Source organism: Peromyscus californicus, unplaced genomic scaffold (genome assembly GCF_007827085.1).
Source record: "Peromyscus californicus insignis strain IS unplaced genomic scaffold, ASM782708v3 Scaffold_23__1_contigs__length_62951481, whole genome shotgun sequence".
Taxonomy (NCBI): Eukaryota; Metazoa; Chordata; class Mammalia; order Rodentia; family Cricetidae; genus Peromyscus; species Peromyscus californicus.
Window position 1 is genome coordinate 14802103 of NW_026294534.1, and position 17626 is coordinate 14819728.

The 17626-nt window shown below is 44.3% G+C and overlaps 2 protein-coding genes across 5 annotated transcripts in view; one reads left to right on the top strand and one right to left on the bottom strand.

Annotated features, from left to right (window-relative positions):
- Nucleotides 1-725: 725 nt before the first annotated feature.
- Nucleotides 726-15151, bottom strand: Smim19 (small integral membrane protein 19). 4 transcript variants are annotated; one of them, XM_052751816.1, is made up of 5 exons: nt 14931-15045; nt 12844-13040; nt 11595-11733; nt 9480-9604; nt 726-1617 (listed from the first exon to the last, which is right to left on the bottom strand). In XM_052751816.1, the coding sequence occupies exons 3-5, from the start codon at nt 11726-11728 to the stop codon at nt 1553-1555; spliced, it is 324 nt and encodes a 107-aa protein (XP_052607776.1). In that variant the 5' UTR covers nt 11729-11733; nt 12844-13040; nt 14931-15045; the 3' UTR covers nt 726-1552. The 4 variants fall into 4 exon arrangements, with proteins under 4 accessions (XP_052607776.1, XP_052607778.1, XP_052607779.1 ...); XM_052751818.1 differs by lacking the exon at nt 12844-13040 and adding an exon at nt 13080-13152 and having other exon boundaries at nt 14912-14931; XM_052751819.1 differs by lacking the exon at nt 12844-13040 and having other exon boundaries at nt 14931-15151.
- Nucleotides 15152-15232: 81 nt separating this feature from the next.
- Slc20a2 (solute carrier family 20 member 2) overlaps nt 15233-17626 on the top strand; it is a 104537-nt gene continuing 102143 nt past the window's right edge. The window contains exon 1 of the mRNA XM_052751814.1: nt 15233-15346. The gene's annotated coding sequence lies outside the window, so the exon portion shown is untranslated. The remainder of the gene's footprint in view (nt 15347-17626) is intronic.

Genomic DNA, 17626 nt, shown 5'->3' on the forward strand with positions numbered 1-17626 from the left:
TTACCTTCTAATACCACTATATTTCTTAAATTCCTTTCCTGCCGTTCGCCATTACTTTTTTCATTCGATGTCTGAGGCAAGGGGCTGATCTAATTTGTTGAGAACCCCTGAAGTCATGCCATCAGAGGCTAAGGATGCAAGGAACAACAGCTGCTTTTAGTCCTTGTCTGTTGATTTAACATATGGGACATGCTGGGATCCCACTTGTACTAACTGCTTTTTCTCTTGACGATGGGTCTCAGGTCCTGTTCTTCCCATTCTTGCCTCTGGTTTTATACTGGACATGAAGAACAATGTGGTGCAGGGTCCCTTGACTCTGTTCACTTCTGCTGAAGTATTGATTTGTGTTTGATCAGGCGATCCACTGGCAGGAATCAAACTAGAATGTTTGTGGTGGGACCCAGCTGAAGGTTGCTCAGATCTTTCTTGTTTTTTCGCTGTCTGCTCTCATCCAGGCTTCAGGTAGTCTGCCCCATAGACTCCTGGTTCAGGGATCATCCATTAACTCAGTAACTAAAGCGGATTGCAGCATGTCTCCTGTGTGGTTCATTTCCTACTGTGCTGTGTCCCCCAGTTCCGGTTTCTCCAGAGGCAGGCCTGTAGCTTTCGGTTTGGGGTCTGTCTTGCTTCTACCCTTAGCTCCAAGCAGCTTTTACATGAACAAACATGAAAAGTTAGACTAAAAAAACCATCCCATTGTATATAACAGAACGAGTCACGACAGCTGCGTGTTCAACCAAGCTTTATAAAGCAGAAGACACCAGACAGTAACTTTCAACAGTGACAGAGAAACATGGGGAAGTTAAGTACCAACAGCTAGACAGAGACGGCTCTTTGTCTAACAGGCTCAAGGTCTCAAAGATGTCTCTTTGTCTAACAGGCTCAAGGCTTATGGCCTCAAGGAGCCCTATGGAGGCAAGGAAAATATGGGATCAGGAACAAAATAACAGGTGTGGGGAATACAATCAAAGAGAGGCAGATCCAGTTACAGAGAGCATCCCCAACCAGCAGATGGGACATGCTTCATGATGGAGAAGCCACTACAAGTTCAGTGGTGTGCCATACAAGTCGTGAAGCAAAGATCCCTGACTCAGAGCCAGTAACCATAGCGAGAGCAACATGAATCAGTCTGTTACTGATGTTAAACTCATCATCACAGGCCACAACCTAAGCGCAAACCACCTCAAGAGCGAGAATTTCATGTTTCAACTCTGTAAAAAATATTCTAATCAAAGTGACATTAACTCCAGGGTTCTTGTTTCCGAAGACACGTTTGTATTTTCTGCTGTGTCCTGAAGACATCAAACATCCTCAAAAGGGAAAGCCCTCATCTCTAGTCACAAGGCATCTTCCTTCTAAATGTTTCTGTGCTTATGAAGCAAGTCCTAGAAGCAACAAGAGAAAGCCGAGGCGGGGTGGGGTGGGGTGGGGCGGGGCAGCGGGATGACTTTGTCTGACAGGGTCTCTGCATGCCGGTCCTGATTGAGGAGAGGGGAGCAGGAGCGTGCTGCCACACTGCTTCACCACCACTTGCGTTGCTCAGTCTGAACTTTCATTCCAAAGAGAGCTGCACACTGTCTGCTCGGCTTTGCGGCTGTTGATACTCATACTTTCTTGCTATGAAAAAACAATGACAAGAAAGATAAAGCATTAAATTACTACTAGACAATATCATTAAATCATGATGCTTGGTAAGAAATTAGTTTAGAATTAAACAACTGTTTTTCTTCTAGAGGAAGTTAATTATATTCTAAGATCTTCTAATTTAGACACTATTTATATATACCTTGTATTTACAATTATTTAAATATCAGGATCCTTCTGAACTTTGTTTTTTTGTTTTTGTTTTTGTTTTTGTTTTTTCCAGAGCTGAGGACCGAACCCAGGGCCTTGCACTTGCTAGGCAAGTGCTCTACCACTGAGCTAAATCCCCAACCCCACGCTTCTGAACTTTAAAATACAGGGGGAAACTGAGTAAGCTATTAAATTTTTAAGTTTCCTCCTTTCTTACCCTACGTTGCTACTTTTAAAAAATAGATTTTTATTTATATATTGAGAATTTCATATACACATACACATGTATACCATGGATTTTGTTCATAATTTTGCTCCTCCACTCCAACTTCTCTCAGACTCTCTCAACACTGCACATTTCCCTTCCAACTTCATGTCCTCGCTTTTTTTTTTAACCCACGAAGTCCAGTGGTTTCAGTATGTGCATGGTAGTGGGGCCACCCACGGAACCATGGCAACCTACCAGGGGCCATTTCCCTGAAAGAAACTGACTCTCTACCTCAGCAACCAGGAACTGTTCACATCTTCTCTGCCACGAGTGGGGTTTCATGCACCCTTCACCCACCCGTCCCGGAATCTTGACTGGTTTGATCTTGTGCAAGCCACCAGCCACTGTGAGTTCGTGTGTGCGACAGGTCACACGTGGGAAACACTATTTTTGCAGTTCTTCCTTAACCCCTGGCTCTTACCATCTTTCCACCCTCTTCCTTCCTTGATGATCGCTGAGCCTTGTGGGAGGGGGTTGATAAAGACAACCCACTTAGGGCTGAGTACTCAATAACAACTTATTTTCAGCGCTGTGATATTACTGCCTTTTTGTTTTTACTATATTTAACTTAAAAGCCCACAGAAGAAGCTAGAAATAGAATTGTCATATGACCTAGCTCTAGCACTCCTGGGCATGAACCCAAAGGAATTTGTAACCTACTACAGACACATTTGCCCATCCAAATTCACTGCCACTCTATTCACAATAGCTATGAGACAAAATCAACCTACATGTCCATCAACAGATCGTGAAAATGTGGTACATTTACACAGTGGAATGCTACTCAATTATAAAGAAAAATAAAATCATGAAAACTTCAGGGATATGGATGGGACTAGAAAAAAAAATGACATTAAATGAGGTAAGTCAGGCCCAGTAAGACAAATGCCACAGGTTCTCTCATGTGTGTACCTAATTTCCAATATTCTGTTTTGTGTGTTTAGCTTGGAGCACATGTAAATGTCAATGAACCAGAAGGAGTGGGAGTAAATTCTAGAGAAATCCAAAGGAGAGTGATGGGATATGGGGGGTGGGGCAGAAAGGCTTCTGCAAGGAGGGACACGAGAGGAGGGGAAATGGGGTGGGAGAATGGTTAACATAAAGGAACAGAATAAGAAAAAGCTACATGGACACCTAGCATCTCACAATCCAATTAAAACTACGATGGGAAGGAATGTAGAACACACGTGAAAGAAGGCAGGGGTAGCAGGGAGCAGAGCAATGGAGGAGAGAAGGGGTGGGTTGACCAAACTAAGGCTCTATGAAATGGTCTTATAAAAGCCCACTAGTTAGTAAGATCATTTCAGAATACCATTGTAAAAACGAAAAGTTTGACCAGAGGTGCCTGCGTGGGTGGACAATGCTGCTCCCAGAAGCCATGGGTTATTGAACAAAAAGGGCAGTGCAGGGCACGGGATACCTCCCTAAGAGTCACTGGCCCCAGAGGCCTCCCGACAACTCAGGCTGGTGGTGTTGCCCTTGGTTACTCAATGTAATACACAATAAGACCCTACTGCTAAACCACCACACTCAAGCTGCAGGACACAGAGAAAGAAATCTCAGACTGGAAAACTTCCTCCCTACCACCTAGCTTTCATAGTGCTTGAAGATACCATGCCTGTTGCTGGGGGAGAAAAGACACGAATGGTCTTACCCCACGCTGGATCCTACGCGCTACGATACTGACCTGCCAGACAGGCTGTATCCATTGGTGCGATAGTGGCATGACTGTTATGCAGTAACCAACCACTTTCTGGTTAGATGGGAGGTCTGCTCCACAGCTGGATATTTCACAGCTGGATATTTCATGCCTGGTACTGTAAACCTGGACAAAAGCCCATGGCGAGGAGATCGTAATTCCTAAGAGGGAACCTGAAACTGTTTTTGCTAAATGGTCAGGTTGTCATATTGCCTTCAAACAATTTCTTGTATAAAATTAGAGGGATCAGCTGAAAGGTTTACAACACGCCCCCACGGTCGGGCGTGTTCGCATATGCCCAACAGACACTTCCACCTAGCCAGTTCCAGGTCAGGATAGCCATTTCCGGGTCAGGGCATCTTGCGTGACCAAGATCCGTGACGTTCCATTGGCTACGTAGGCGCGCAACGTGGCCATGTGATCTACGCGCTTGCGTGTAGTAGTGATGCTGATCTGTCCACGCCCAGCCTTTAAAATCCGGCGCCATGTTCCCGGTTCCTTCTTCTTCTTCTTCCTCCTTCTTCTCCACACACGTGTTTCCCGCAGGCCTGTTCACTCTCTGTCCCTTTAATAAAACTCTTGTTAGCGGATTCTGTCGTGTTTCGTGGCATTTCCTTGCAGGGTAAGAACACAACGCAGCCGAAAAACTAACATCAGCCTTAATATTATACATCCCAGGGGCTCAGGAGAGAGAACTACGAACAGCAAGGACTATTTTTGGGAAATAGAATCTCAGCACACTGAGCGCTATAGTCCACTTGCTTTAATTCCTCTGGCATAACATCCTTTACACACAGCTTTAGTTCTGTTCTCATGTCTAGCTCCTTTCTTGCCTGATTTCTCTCTGTTTATCTACTGCTCCCTCTAAGTTCTATCTTAATTCTCTCATCTTAATTCTGCCTCATCTAGGTCCTTTTCACCTTGTTCTTACCCAGCTAGGACTTTCTCATCTGACTCTTCCTCATCTTCCATCTCATTCCTCTAGTAATCTCTTCTAGCCCTTCAATCTAGTTCTTTCCCATCTCAGTTTGTTCCTCTCAAGTTCTTACCCATCTAGTTCTTCCATTCTCTTTTCTCTTCTCCGTCCTCTGTTCTCCACATTCTACCTAAGTCTCCCTGGAATCTAGTTATATCAAGACCCTGGTCAAGCAAGGTCACCAGGCTTGAATTCTATGGGGGTCAAAAAGGCAAGTAAGAATTTTTCCTCCGGCAGTGACCACTAGACTTTCTTTAACAATCCAAAATGGGAGTGGTAAAAGAGAAGGTCAACTGAGTGCTAATGACCGGTTAGCATATCACTGTTAGTCCTTGAAAGTGGCTAAGGGAGATATCTGATTCCAGAGAAAGCCTTTCCTGAGGCTGTTCTCCAAATACCTGGAATGTGTATGTACACAGAGTGATCAGTCCACACTGTTAGCCCTTCTTAGGGAAAAGTCAATTGGGAAAACTATGAAGGCACACATGATTTTCATAACAGAATACAGCTGATATATAACAAGCCAAGTAACACCAAAAACTCCTTGGAATTTGGCTTCCTCTGGAGGAATTCCCTGATCCCTTCAGGTAGTGACTTTGCCATAACCAGCTGAGTTCTTAAGATATATTCCTGTGGCCTGCAGCAACAATTTATATTTATACTCATAGAAAAGGGTTGCTCTCAACCTTGCTTATAGACTTTATTTGGCAGTTGGCAGCAGTCAATGAAGAAACTCATAACTGCTCAAAGCACTAAGAGTAAGTACTTAGTGTTTAAACAGGACATCTTTAAATGTCCTTTATTTGTTTAATATGTATGGGTATTCCATCTGCATGTATATGTGTGAACTATGTGTGTGTGTGGTGCCTGAGAAGGCAAAAAAAAAAAAAGGGAAATGGATCCTCTGAAACTGGAGTTAAAGATGGTTGTGAACCACATCATGGGTACTGGGAATCAAACCTGCATCTTCTGGAAAGAGCAGCCAGTGCTTGTAACCACTGAGTCGTCTCTTTGGTCCCTAAATGGGACATCTTTATTGAATAGCATACCTCCCATCACTGCCAAGGCTCAGAGAACATTGCAGGAGAGAAGACAGAAAGACCATAAGAGACAGAGGGTGGGGAGAAGTACTATGTTTTCTGGAAATAACATGACTCTGGTACCCAAGAGCTCATAGTAGCAGTGATGTAGAGGTGCACAAGACCAAGCCAACTAAAATTTGAGCATACATGGGGGAGGAGCTCTCAAGGCCCTAGGCTTCACTGAAGAGCAATTGGCAGTTAACAGCTGCTTGAGGAAGGGAGACTCATTCTTTGAGGGTATGGTCACTGTAGGGTTACCTAAGCTCTAGGGGACAGCCCTCCACCCATGCACATACTACTGGACGTATGGGTTTGGTTTTGTGTTTTAGAACAACCTGAGGTTGTAGGAGCTCTGTGGGAGCTGGAGAGGAATGGGAGGAACATGTAAGAAATAGTTATGGTCCACTTTCAGAGTGCGGTGTGTTCAGATCTCACCAGAAAACCCAGATAAGCAGGAGGCACCGGCATCTACCTTCCCTCGTTGGCACCTGCGTGTCTGGGATGAAAAACTGCAGGCAGTCTGCTACTTGACTGAGCCCATCTACAGAGGGAGGAGGGGATGAAAAATGCCCCCACATACTCACTAGATACAGCCAGATCTGGAGCCAGCAGGATGGGGAATTGGGGTAGGAAGCAAAGCTGAGGCACTGGGAAGATTGCATCTCTCTAAAGAACTCAACTGAGGAGAATTAAAAGGGGCAAAGAACTACAACTTGGGATTTAAAAGCCACTGTTCTGTACCAAACAGGAGCAACAGCCATTTTTTCCCCTTCTGTATAGGCTGACTTCAGTCAGCTGAAAATAGATCTGTCTTGATTTTGGTACTCTGAGACTCCACTTATTCTGAAGTGAGGGTAATTGTTTCTCACAATCTGGGAGATGGACATCTTCCAGGATTGCCATATTTGGAGAGAAGTCCTTGGTCTCTATGTGTAGGAGACGCATCCCATCCCACCTTCCGGTGTCCTGCTCTGCCAGACCTTGGTCTCTCCTCAACACTTCAAATAAGACCTAGGGGACTTTTAAGAGAAGTGAGGCTGAGAGTTAATGCCTATGTTCCCCTCAAAAAGAAACAGGGATGATCCAGGTTAAAAGTCCAGGATTGCCTGTCTTGCTTACAACCTCCTCATGTTCTACAAAATGAAGACCTGGGGGAGGCAGCAGGCAGTAGGGGTGTGTGTCCGGGTGTGCTTTTCTGCTAGTGTGATGGACATCATGACCAAAAGCAACTCGGGAAGGAAAGGGTGCATTTCCACTTACACTTTATAGTCTATCATAGAACAAAGTCAAGGCAGGAACCTGGAGGCAGCAACTGAAACAGAGACCCTTGCCGATGAATTAACAAAAAGCTCAGAAAGGGATGATCCCTTGACAGAGTGGCAAAAGGATTTAAAAAAGAGAAAGGGTTCATGGCTTCATTCCCAACTTCCTTTGTAATTGTAGCAGAAGTATTAACTACAGTAGAGTGATACATTCTTCCCTATAAAGTTTTAACAAAAACCCATTAAAACAAAATTAACAAACAAATGCCCAAAACACACCCACATAATCTAATGCTTTTAGACAGTAGACCAGACCATTAGCCCTGTGATAGAGTAAAAAATATTAAATCAATTTAAAAAGTTAAAGTAAATCTAAAAATAAGACCAATAAGCTTTGGATAAAAGGGAGACTAGAATTTAGAGACTAGGAAATAAATAATTATGGTCCATTTTCAGCATGAGGTGCATTTAGAACTCATCAGGGAACAACAGATAAGCAGAGACACAGGCCCATCTTCCCCATCCAGCAGCTGGTGCCTGCTTGTCTAGGAGCTCTAGGCTCATACAAGTGCTGAAACATCCAGCAGCCTGGTACATAACTCAGCCCATGTATCAAAAGAGGGGGAACCCTGAGCCCCAATATTGAGTAATGTAGCATGAATCTTAAAAGGACTTATTAATAAAACAAACCTGGGGCTATGTATTGGGGTGAACGCTGGAAGATCAGAGAAGCAGAACAAGCCACAGCTAACCTCACCTTGCCAGTTCCTCAGCTGATCTTGTTTCCTTAGACTGGAAGCCTCTATGTTCTCATCCAGAATGAATCTCAGCTGAACTGCTGCTCAAAAGCCGAAAAGCTTAACCAGCTCTAGTTCCTTGTCCTCACACCTTAAATACCTTTCTGCTCCTGCCATCACTTCCTGGGATTAAAGGCATGCGTCACCATGCCTGGCTGTTTCCAGTGTGGCCTTGAACTCACAGAGATCCATCTGGATCTCTGCCTCTGGAATGCTAGGATTAAAGGCGTGTGCTACCACTGCCTAACCTCTATGTTTAATATTGTGGCTGTTCTGTCTCTGACCCCAGATAAGTTTATTAGATTGCACAATATTTTGGGGAACACAATACCACCACAGAGTAGATAGCATTCTATGTCCTGAACAGGATGGAGAATTTGGTGAAGGGGAAAATACTAGACACTAGGAAGATTGTACCTCCCTAAAGAATTCACCCAATAAAGACTAAAGGGGACAGAAAAATACAATTGGAGACATACAATTAGAGACATTGGGTCTGTGCAGTATTCCTGCACTCAACTCCAAACAGCACTTAACACGCATGTGAGCTCAATAAGCTGGTCCCATCTCTGTGCTGCCTCACTACATGGGGCACTCATATTATACACATATGTATATACTTACTTTACAGAGAGATAATAAAAGGAGCGCTTTGTTTGCTTGATTTTACAACAATGTATTACTTCCTTGATGCTATGGCAAATACCTAACACAAGCGACTTAAGAAAAGCAGGATTTGTTTTGGCTTCTGGTTTTAGGACACAGTCCATCCTAGTAGGGAAGATGTGGTAGGAAGATTGGCAAGCGGCTAGGCACATTGCATCCTCAGTCTGAAACAGAGAGACGGATGCTCCTACCCAGCCAGCTTTCTCCTTTTTGACTCTGTCCTTGACTTCAGCCTATGCTCTGAGCCATGCTACATTTAGAGTAAATCTTCCCCCTCAATGAACCTACTCTAGACCCACTCAGAGCTCTGTTTCCTTTGTGATTCTAGATCCCAGCAAGCTGACAGTTGAGAAGAACCTGGCATTCTAATACAAGTACCACCTTGCTTCTCCTACCCAATGCACCATGGAAGCCACACCTTCATATTTTAAGTAATGGCACAAAGGGCTTCAATGTATAGTTGATTCTGGACCTATACATTTTAAAACTTGTTTCTTCTTTCCTGTGTACATGCTTGCAGTAGCCAGTACCATAGGATGTATTAACATTGTTCAAACAGAACTTCTGGCCTTGTTCCTGGATTCTGCAAGTCCTGAAAGTCACTCTTACACTGCTTGGGTGTTCTGTTGTTTGACCATTTCAGTCTCATCCCAAAGGAGAAGTACAAAGGAGGAGAAATCAGAAGAGGAAGAAATAGGGGTGTCCACTGATGATGACAATCTCAGTTTCTGCAGAGCTGAATAGAAGGCCTCAGGCAACAGAAAAGCCGAAGATTTATTTAACAGCAGTAACTTTGGGATAAATCTGCCTAGCTGTGTCTGAAAAGGCTTAAGTTTTTATAAGCAACCATGTTTTATAACCTTTTGTTAACTGAGCGCAATAGAAGATCTATTTTAAACACGGCATGCACATAGCTCGGCAAAGAACATACTTACAAACAGAATGCATTTCCACTTGTTGTCTTAAGCGAATTTTGCTCATTGTGTCGTAAAAATTGGGTTCTGACAAGGTTTCTTCTGAAGGTGGCACACTAAATATTCTCATAATTTTCCTTTTATTCCTAGAACACAAAACCAATGCAGATTTGTTTCAATACTTATGTCTCACGATCTATTAAAAGTATGAAACAAAATCTTTCTATGAAGTACTCTATTTTCTGCTAACATATAAGCTCTCTATGTAGAGCTATGGCATCACAACGAAAAAGATGCTTAATGCATTATAATACACATGACACTATATTGCTAAATAATATACCAAATGAGGCCCATTTGTTGCGATTCCCCTTAACTCCTAGGGAAAATGGCATATTAAAAACAGCAGTATATAAACAAGAAAGCATTCATTTTTCCTCCCTTTCACAACATCCAGCTAAAGAGAAATCACTGGAGTGGGGAGTAGGCCGGATGTGAACAGACCTTAGTTTGGGAAATTCATGAGTAAAAATGTTCTTTAATGACACAGTTTCAGAGGGAGATACCTTTTTAGAAACAAGAGCAGTGCATCTCTGCTTTTAAAAGAAAAGTGGGAAGGAGGTGGTAGCTCTTTTGAGAGAGAAGTTGTCACAGGGATCTGTGATGACATGTGGCACCTTCTTACACCCATACCAGCAGTCCAGCCACTGAGAGGGAGCTACATGGCAATGTGAGGGAAAGTATAAATAAATGAGGTATATCCAAGTCCAAACAGAAATTATTCTGGACTATTAATAAACTACTTAATGACTTTTTAAAACCTCAGTAGAGAATGTCCTGAAGTATATACCTACAAGCAGAATACTGCTTTTCCTCTTTAATATATACCCTAGTCATCATCACCATCATCACCACCACTACAATCATCATAATCATCATCATCACCATCACCACCATCATCACCATCATCATCACCACCACTACAATCATCATCACTACTACAATCATCATCACTACTACAATCATCACCACCACCACCACCACCACCACCACCACCACCACCACCACCATCACCACTACCTTCACAATCATCATTATCATCACCACCACCACCATCACCACCACCACCACCACCATCATCAGTTCTATTACTGTTTTGCTGGATTTGGGGGAAAGAAACCAGGAGGAGTTGAAAAGGGCACTTAAGTGAAGCTACCCTAGAAATGAAGGCAGAAAAGTGTCTATTAAGAATTTGGACCATGGGGTATATCACTGACACAAAGATAAAAGACAAATTTCTTGTTATTGAGGAACCGACATTTTTATAAAGAACAGAGATGTAGTGTGCTAGTTTCTTGTCAACTTGATATAGCTGGAGTCACCTGGGAAGACAGAACCTTGGTTGTGGAATTGCCACTATCAGACTGTCCCGTAGGTAAGTTTGTAAGGCATTTTCTCGATTTATGACTCTCATGGCAGGGCCCAGTTCACTGAGGGTGGGTGGTCTCAGGTCATATAAGCAAACAAACAGGGCAAAGCATGGAGAACAAGCCAGAAGCAATGTTCCTCCATGGTCTCTGCTTCAGTTTCTGCCTCTAGGCTCCTCTCTTGAGCTCCTGTACTGACTTCTCTCAAGGACTATGTATGGCCTGTAAGCTGAAACAGACACTTTCCTCTGCAAGCCACTCTTGGTCATGGTCTTTATTATAGCAATAGGAAGCAAACTGATACAGTGCCATGCATAAGAATCAAGGAGAAGGTCCAACAGGTGGACAGAGGTTTGCTGACTACATAGGCATTAAGTGTTTTTGCATTTCAGACACTTGGACCAAAAATACTTTACAGTGTGCTCACTGCAAGGGGACAGTGTACCAAAGCTGGTAACAAAGTTGGGCTACTTTAGAAGTGACAGCAACCAAACTCTAGAGCAGCAGGTCCTGTTACCCTGACGAATATGGGATTTCCAGATCAAACTTCAGTAGCCAATGCCTGTGTAGACAACACCTTCCAGTCCAGGAACACACTTTCTGAAGAAATATATTGATGCATTTAATCCAACTAAAACAAAACAACAACAACCCACATCCTAACCCTTTAAAACTCCAAGTGCTCAGTATCTTCTCTGCCCTTCTTTACCTCTTGGCATACATGAAGAGGCCAAAGCTAACAAGGATCACTATCAAGTACACATTGGTGGCTTCGTTCCAGGCTTCGTGGACGGTGTAATCAATAGACCCGTCATCACCCATCATGCCATAACTTCCAGCCATGGGATCTGCAAGAAAGAACAAAAGGTGTGGTGGCTGAGACATGGCCACTGACTGTTGGTGTATGGTCCACATCTAAGGATGACTTTACACTGTGAAACAGGTACATGGCATTCATTCTTTGCATTTGTTTTGAGGTGCTGGGGATCAAACCCAGGTCACATACATACTAAGCATGTTCTGTACCCTGAGCTACCCTGCAGTCCCTAAGTAGGTACATTATGATCCTAAATGCCTACGTGCCTCCATTTTCCTCAGTATTTATGGAGTCTAAAAAATATTTTCAGTTTGGCTCTTTTAGGAAAAGGGATACTGACCCCAGATATAGGTCATAAAGGTATAAAACACATATTTTCCCCATTTTTAATTTTGAAATAGTACAACTCTTACTTACATAAACGTTCAAGTGTAGGGTAAAAAATAATATTGCTAACACCTGACTGTGAAATGCTACTGCAGTCTCCAAACTGTAGCTGTCACTCAGAGGGCAACAAGGGAACCCTTCAGAACACAGACCCAGACAAGAGGTAGGAGTCAGAGAAGGCCAGTCTCTCCCACAACAGCAACCCAGAAAACACATGGCCACACTAACTGCTCTTCAGGTGCCTCCCGATACGCCTGCACATTTGGAGCTGGACCAAACTTGGCCTGTTTGCCAAATTTGGCTAAAAGAAACTATGAGATAAGAAGTTACATGGCTACTTATTCATAATCATGCATTCTCTGGACATTCCCACAGAAAGTTGGACTGATAATCACAAGTGTATCAAACAGCAAGTAAAAGAATAAAGGGGTCTTTAAAATTTTTTTTTAATTTATGTTTGAGAACTGAATTTTTCCTTATGGACAAAGTTCCTCCCTTGTATTGAACATACAAGGAAAGTCTCAGTTAAATGACGTAAACCAGGAAAGCAGTTCAGAAGTGTTTTAGACATTCTATAAAAAGGAGAATGAACAAATGGCAGGTAAAGAGTACTGTAGTATTTAACAACAAGGCACGGTTTAATACCAAAAAAAGCAATGCCTGAAATGACCTAGAAATTATTTACAAAGCTTTCGTGGTTTTCGTTTCTGTCTTCAACAATGAAGGTGATGCAGAAATTCTTCTAGAAAAATACCTTGCAGTCTATTCGGTAAGTTATGCAAATACTATCAATGTCGTTTCCCTTGGCCAGTTAATTAGCATGTGGTTTCTTCCTTCCCACTTGTCGGTATAAAACACAGAATGAAATTCCAGGAAAGGGTTGCTCTAAGCCATGGGGCATGCTTTCGTCTTTCTCACATCTGGAGTCTTCGCCAGATGTGTGGAGACCTACTGCGCTCATTTAGAGTAGCGCAGACAACAGAAACAGACCTTTAGTTTGAACTCCTGAGACTGAAGACAAGAGCAACTTCACGTATTGCTGTCTGATGGACACAAACCCCGTCTTGTGAAAAATATTTTGGTCAAGGAACAATAAGCAGAACTTCACTATAAGACTTAAAACGTTAAGATCTAAACGTGACGGCAGACATAACTCCTAAATATTAACAACTAGAGGGATGGGCTTTTGGTTGAATGGAAGGGGCAGGAGTAGGAGACAGTGACGTGCTCGATTCTTATTTATTTTAAAATTTAATTCCAGGAGTTCTCTGATTTTTTTTTTTTATTTATAGTAAATAACCAGTCTATTTTAGATGCAGAGACTTCTGGAAGACTAAACACAACAATTGTCTTTAATTTGTGGTATTTCGACCATTGTAAATGCCAAGGTGCTAAAACGGCAATAACCATGATCATGTTTGGGGGAAGCTAAGTTTTAAGTGCCTGACTGTGCGCTGCAGAGAGCATGGCCAATAAGGAAGCAACCGGAGCAGCACTCAGAACTGGGAGTTCATAAATCAGGGAAGAAACAGAGAATAAGGCAACCGCCACCAGGACACGGAGTGAGTGCCGTCTATTTACCTGACAAATTAACTAAGTGTTTCCTAATGCCCAAGTGGATCTGAACCAGATTAATTTCTCACTACAACTTTTGACAAAATTTTGTCCGTGTGCCGCTGAGTGAATGATGTACCCCTATCCAAAGAGCATGATTTCTTCCTAGGACGCCACTCTATCATTGTATTTAGAAAAAAGGTTTTTTGATTACTGCTGGTCCAGAGTGGCAAAATGTTAACCTGAGATTATACGTCACGTAACACAAAACATCAGTAGTATGCAATAACACTGCCACTCCACGGGTCCTGGGATGTATGAGTTATCCTAGACCCGCAGTGGTGAAGGATTGGCGCTGAAGCTAGGCCTCTCCTGCTAGTCCTGACACAACCAAGAGCATGCTTTGTAAGACAACCAGGAATGGAGAGAGAGCTCAGAGTCACAGAGCAGACGGGGTACTTTGTACCAGCCCTCCCACACACTTGGTGTAAACTAACCAAGGGTGTGCATATACATGCACCCTCCATCTTTGGGCTAAAGTAAAATGTCCAGGGGTTCATTTCTGTCAAGTTAATAGTCTGGTAAGATATATGCTGGGGGTGACATTCAGGGCTCTCTTGGGAAACAGATTCCTCCCCTCAGCTGTCCTGAGATGTAATGCTTGAACTATTACTGAAGTAGGAAGATGAATGAGAGAATGAAAGCCCAAGTCAACATGAGCATTCAGAACTAATGCTGTCAAAAATGCATCCCTTAGGATTTAGTTCAAGGCTGACCTACTTCTAGGTGAAGAAGCATCCTTTTCTGGATAATCATGGGACACTATCTTAACTTTTTAAATTTGTCTACACCATCCTACAAGTGAGCATCACTGGCTATCATGCCCTAGAATGTTATTCTGGTCTCTCATGTGGAACTTGGTTATTTCCTCACAGGAATGCAGCTTAAACACCATTTCTAGCAACAAAATCCAGGCACTGCTAGGGGAAGAGTCTCCTGATTCTCTGAAGCCCTAAGAGGTTTGAGGTCCTAAAGCAGAAGGGAACACGCTCACAGGCCTTCACCCTTTCCCAGAGGAAGGAGGACATCTGGGACCTGTGGACTGGGCAGTCCACATTTGAATTTTTTTTTTTCTTTTCTTTTTCTTTCTTTCTTTTTTGCAACCATCCTGCTTTGAGTCGCTGCAACTCTGTAACAGGTGACAGTGGTGGTTCTGTAATCCCAAGGCCACACGGGCCCCCGGGCACGGAGGGGCAGAAGGCGGGTACACAGATCCGACGCCCAAACCTGGCCTCCTCCAGCCGCGTCCCCGAGCCTGTGCAATCTGCTCCCGGTGGCACACAGGACAAGATCCTCTCCCGACAGGCCGTCCGCGTTCCCGCCTTGGTCGGCCGGCGACTTTGCGGGCAGCGGGACCGTCAGCCCGCCGCAGCCGTCCGTCCCGTCGTCGAGCCGACCGACCGCGGCCGGGGCGGGGCGGGGCCGGCCGGGGCGGGGCGGTGACGCGGCCGCGCGCGCGGGCGAGCGGGCGAGCGCTCAGCGGCTCCGGAGGTGCGGAGGCCGCCGTGCCGCGCTCCGCTCCGCTCCGCTCCGGCTGTTCCGGGAGTCGGGCGGGGAGCGCGGGCCGAGACCCGGCGGACCGGACGACCTCTCCTTCGTCACTTCCTGCCGGCCCGCGGTTTCCGGAGGGAACGAGAAGCCAGGTTTTGTTATTGGTTTTTCTTCCTTCCCTCTCTCGGAATGGGAGCCCGACGCGGCGGCGGCGGCGGCGGCGGCGGCGGCGGCGGCGGCGGTCCGGGTGCCGCCTCTGGCGAGAGCGGAGAGCGGTGCCGTGCCGCGGGCCCGGGTCGGCGCGGGCGGGAAGCGGCGGCGGGCACAGGCCCGAGGGCGTCCGGGCTCCTCCGCGGTGGGGCGGTCTCGGGGTGTCTGCGCGTGCTCCGCCGAAGAAGCTGGCTGGGTTCTCGGTCCCCCTCACCGTCCCCGCTGCGAGGCCAAGGCGATCCAAGGGGTTTTTAAAACTGGACGTGGCCCGGGTGCTCTCTCATTCTCTGCTTGAATGGCTAGGGTGTTTTTTCAAAAGGGAGGGGAGGGGGAAAAGAAAAATAAAAAGAACTCTGCGTAGCGACCCGAAGGCTGCGTTTCCCAGCGTGAGGCAGGTGATGAGTGTATGTGGGATGATGGCAGCTTCGCCATTAAACCGATCCGTCCCCAGGTCCGTCCGGCCATGCCCATGCAAATAAAGCGGCCCATTGTCCACGTGCTTAAGGGCTTAACTATTCCAGCGGGGCAAGTTCTCCAGGATCGACTGACTTGTAGTTACAGTTCATGCTCGTACTGTAGCGGTTCTGTTGAATTGGTATGCAGAGAAAGAGTAAATAATTAATGCTGTAACTTTCAGCAAGTTGTCTTGCCTGTTTCAAACTCACCTTCCTCTAGATACAGTAACATACCAGCGGGTTTTTTTTTTTTTTTGTGTAGTATCAGTACATGTGCATTTACATACATTATACAATCATGTATATAATTTTTTGGCATTTAATTTGAGATTAAAGTTAGAAAATTAGAAACAGTGGTAACCGTTCCCTTTGCTGCGTGTTAGCCAGGACAGTGCCAGATGTTCATAGATGTTTTATATCAGTTCGTTTTCATGGGTGGCTTTTTGCATAAGCACAGAATATTCACAGTTTTTCAACACATGAGTTTGATTTGAATGCATCACTATATAGAATGTCTACATTAAATAATTGTTTCTTTTGTTAAAATAAGGGTGTTGATCACATTTGAAAAAACAACAACTTAACGAGTTAGTGTGGCTTTAAAAGTTCATAGAATTGCAGTTAATCCCATTGGGTATTAAATAGTTTACAAAGCCTTGTAGTTCTTACTTATCCAAGTGCCTATTACATAATATGGCCAAAAATTGAACAAGCTAAGGTGCGCATCAGGCGAAGGTACTGAGAGCCATGGCGACCTTTACTACAGGGTCCTTCTTTGTATGTCTTAGTACAGTTCCTAAGGGCAACTGTGTGACATGATCTTTTTTCAACACCAGACTAAAAAAACAAACGAACAAAGCAACAACGAGCAGGCTGTTAGATTTTGCTGGAGTGTCTCTGTCTCTTTTTGTTTTTAGACCAGGAGGCGGGGTGGGGAGGTGGAGGGGTGTCTATGTATCCCTGGCTCGAGTAGATCTATGTAGACCAGGATAGCCCTGAACTCAAGAGACCTACTAGCCTCTGCCTCTCGCTCCTTTGTTCTGGGATCAGAAATGTGCACTGCTACACTCAGCTAGGAATGTCAGGGTTTCACTGAGCATTTGAATATTAAAAGAGTGTTAGATTTTCTGTATTGTAGGTAGTTGTAAAAGTTTTATGTGCCTCGCTGGGTGGTGGTGGTACACACCTTTAATACCAGCACTGGGAAAGCAGAGGCAGGCAGATCTCTGAGTTCCAGGCCAGCCTGGTCTACAGAGTGAGTTCCAGGACAAAAAGTTGTATATGCCTAACTTTTTAATTTGGGTTTAAGTACCTTAAAACACATATTCAGTATTGTGTCCACTATAAGATTAGAATTTAATTATAAAGATACAATTAATGATTTATGTAGCCAGAACAGTTCTAAAATTGGTTTGTGAGGTTAATGGTAGAGTCTTGGATCATGAGAGTAGAACTGACTGGGAAGATTAGACAGATTGCGGGAAGTGGTTAGAAGCTTGTGCTTGTGGGTCACTTAGCATATTGGAACTATCAGAAAATGCCGATGGTGTGTCATGAGGAGCTTTTTGTTGGTTGGTATTTACGAAAGGGTTTCTCTCTTTCCTTGAGGACGTTGTCTCTGGGGGAGGGAGGTAAGTAGAAAAGAGAAGGATACAAGTTGTCTTTGGAGTGAATACTTTGCTATGTGAATAGTTCTTGCTGCCACATAGGTGCCTCTTCAAGCACTTTGCAAGCTTTGAGATTTGGGGCCAGTCATTGGTAGATGAC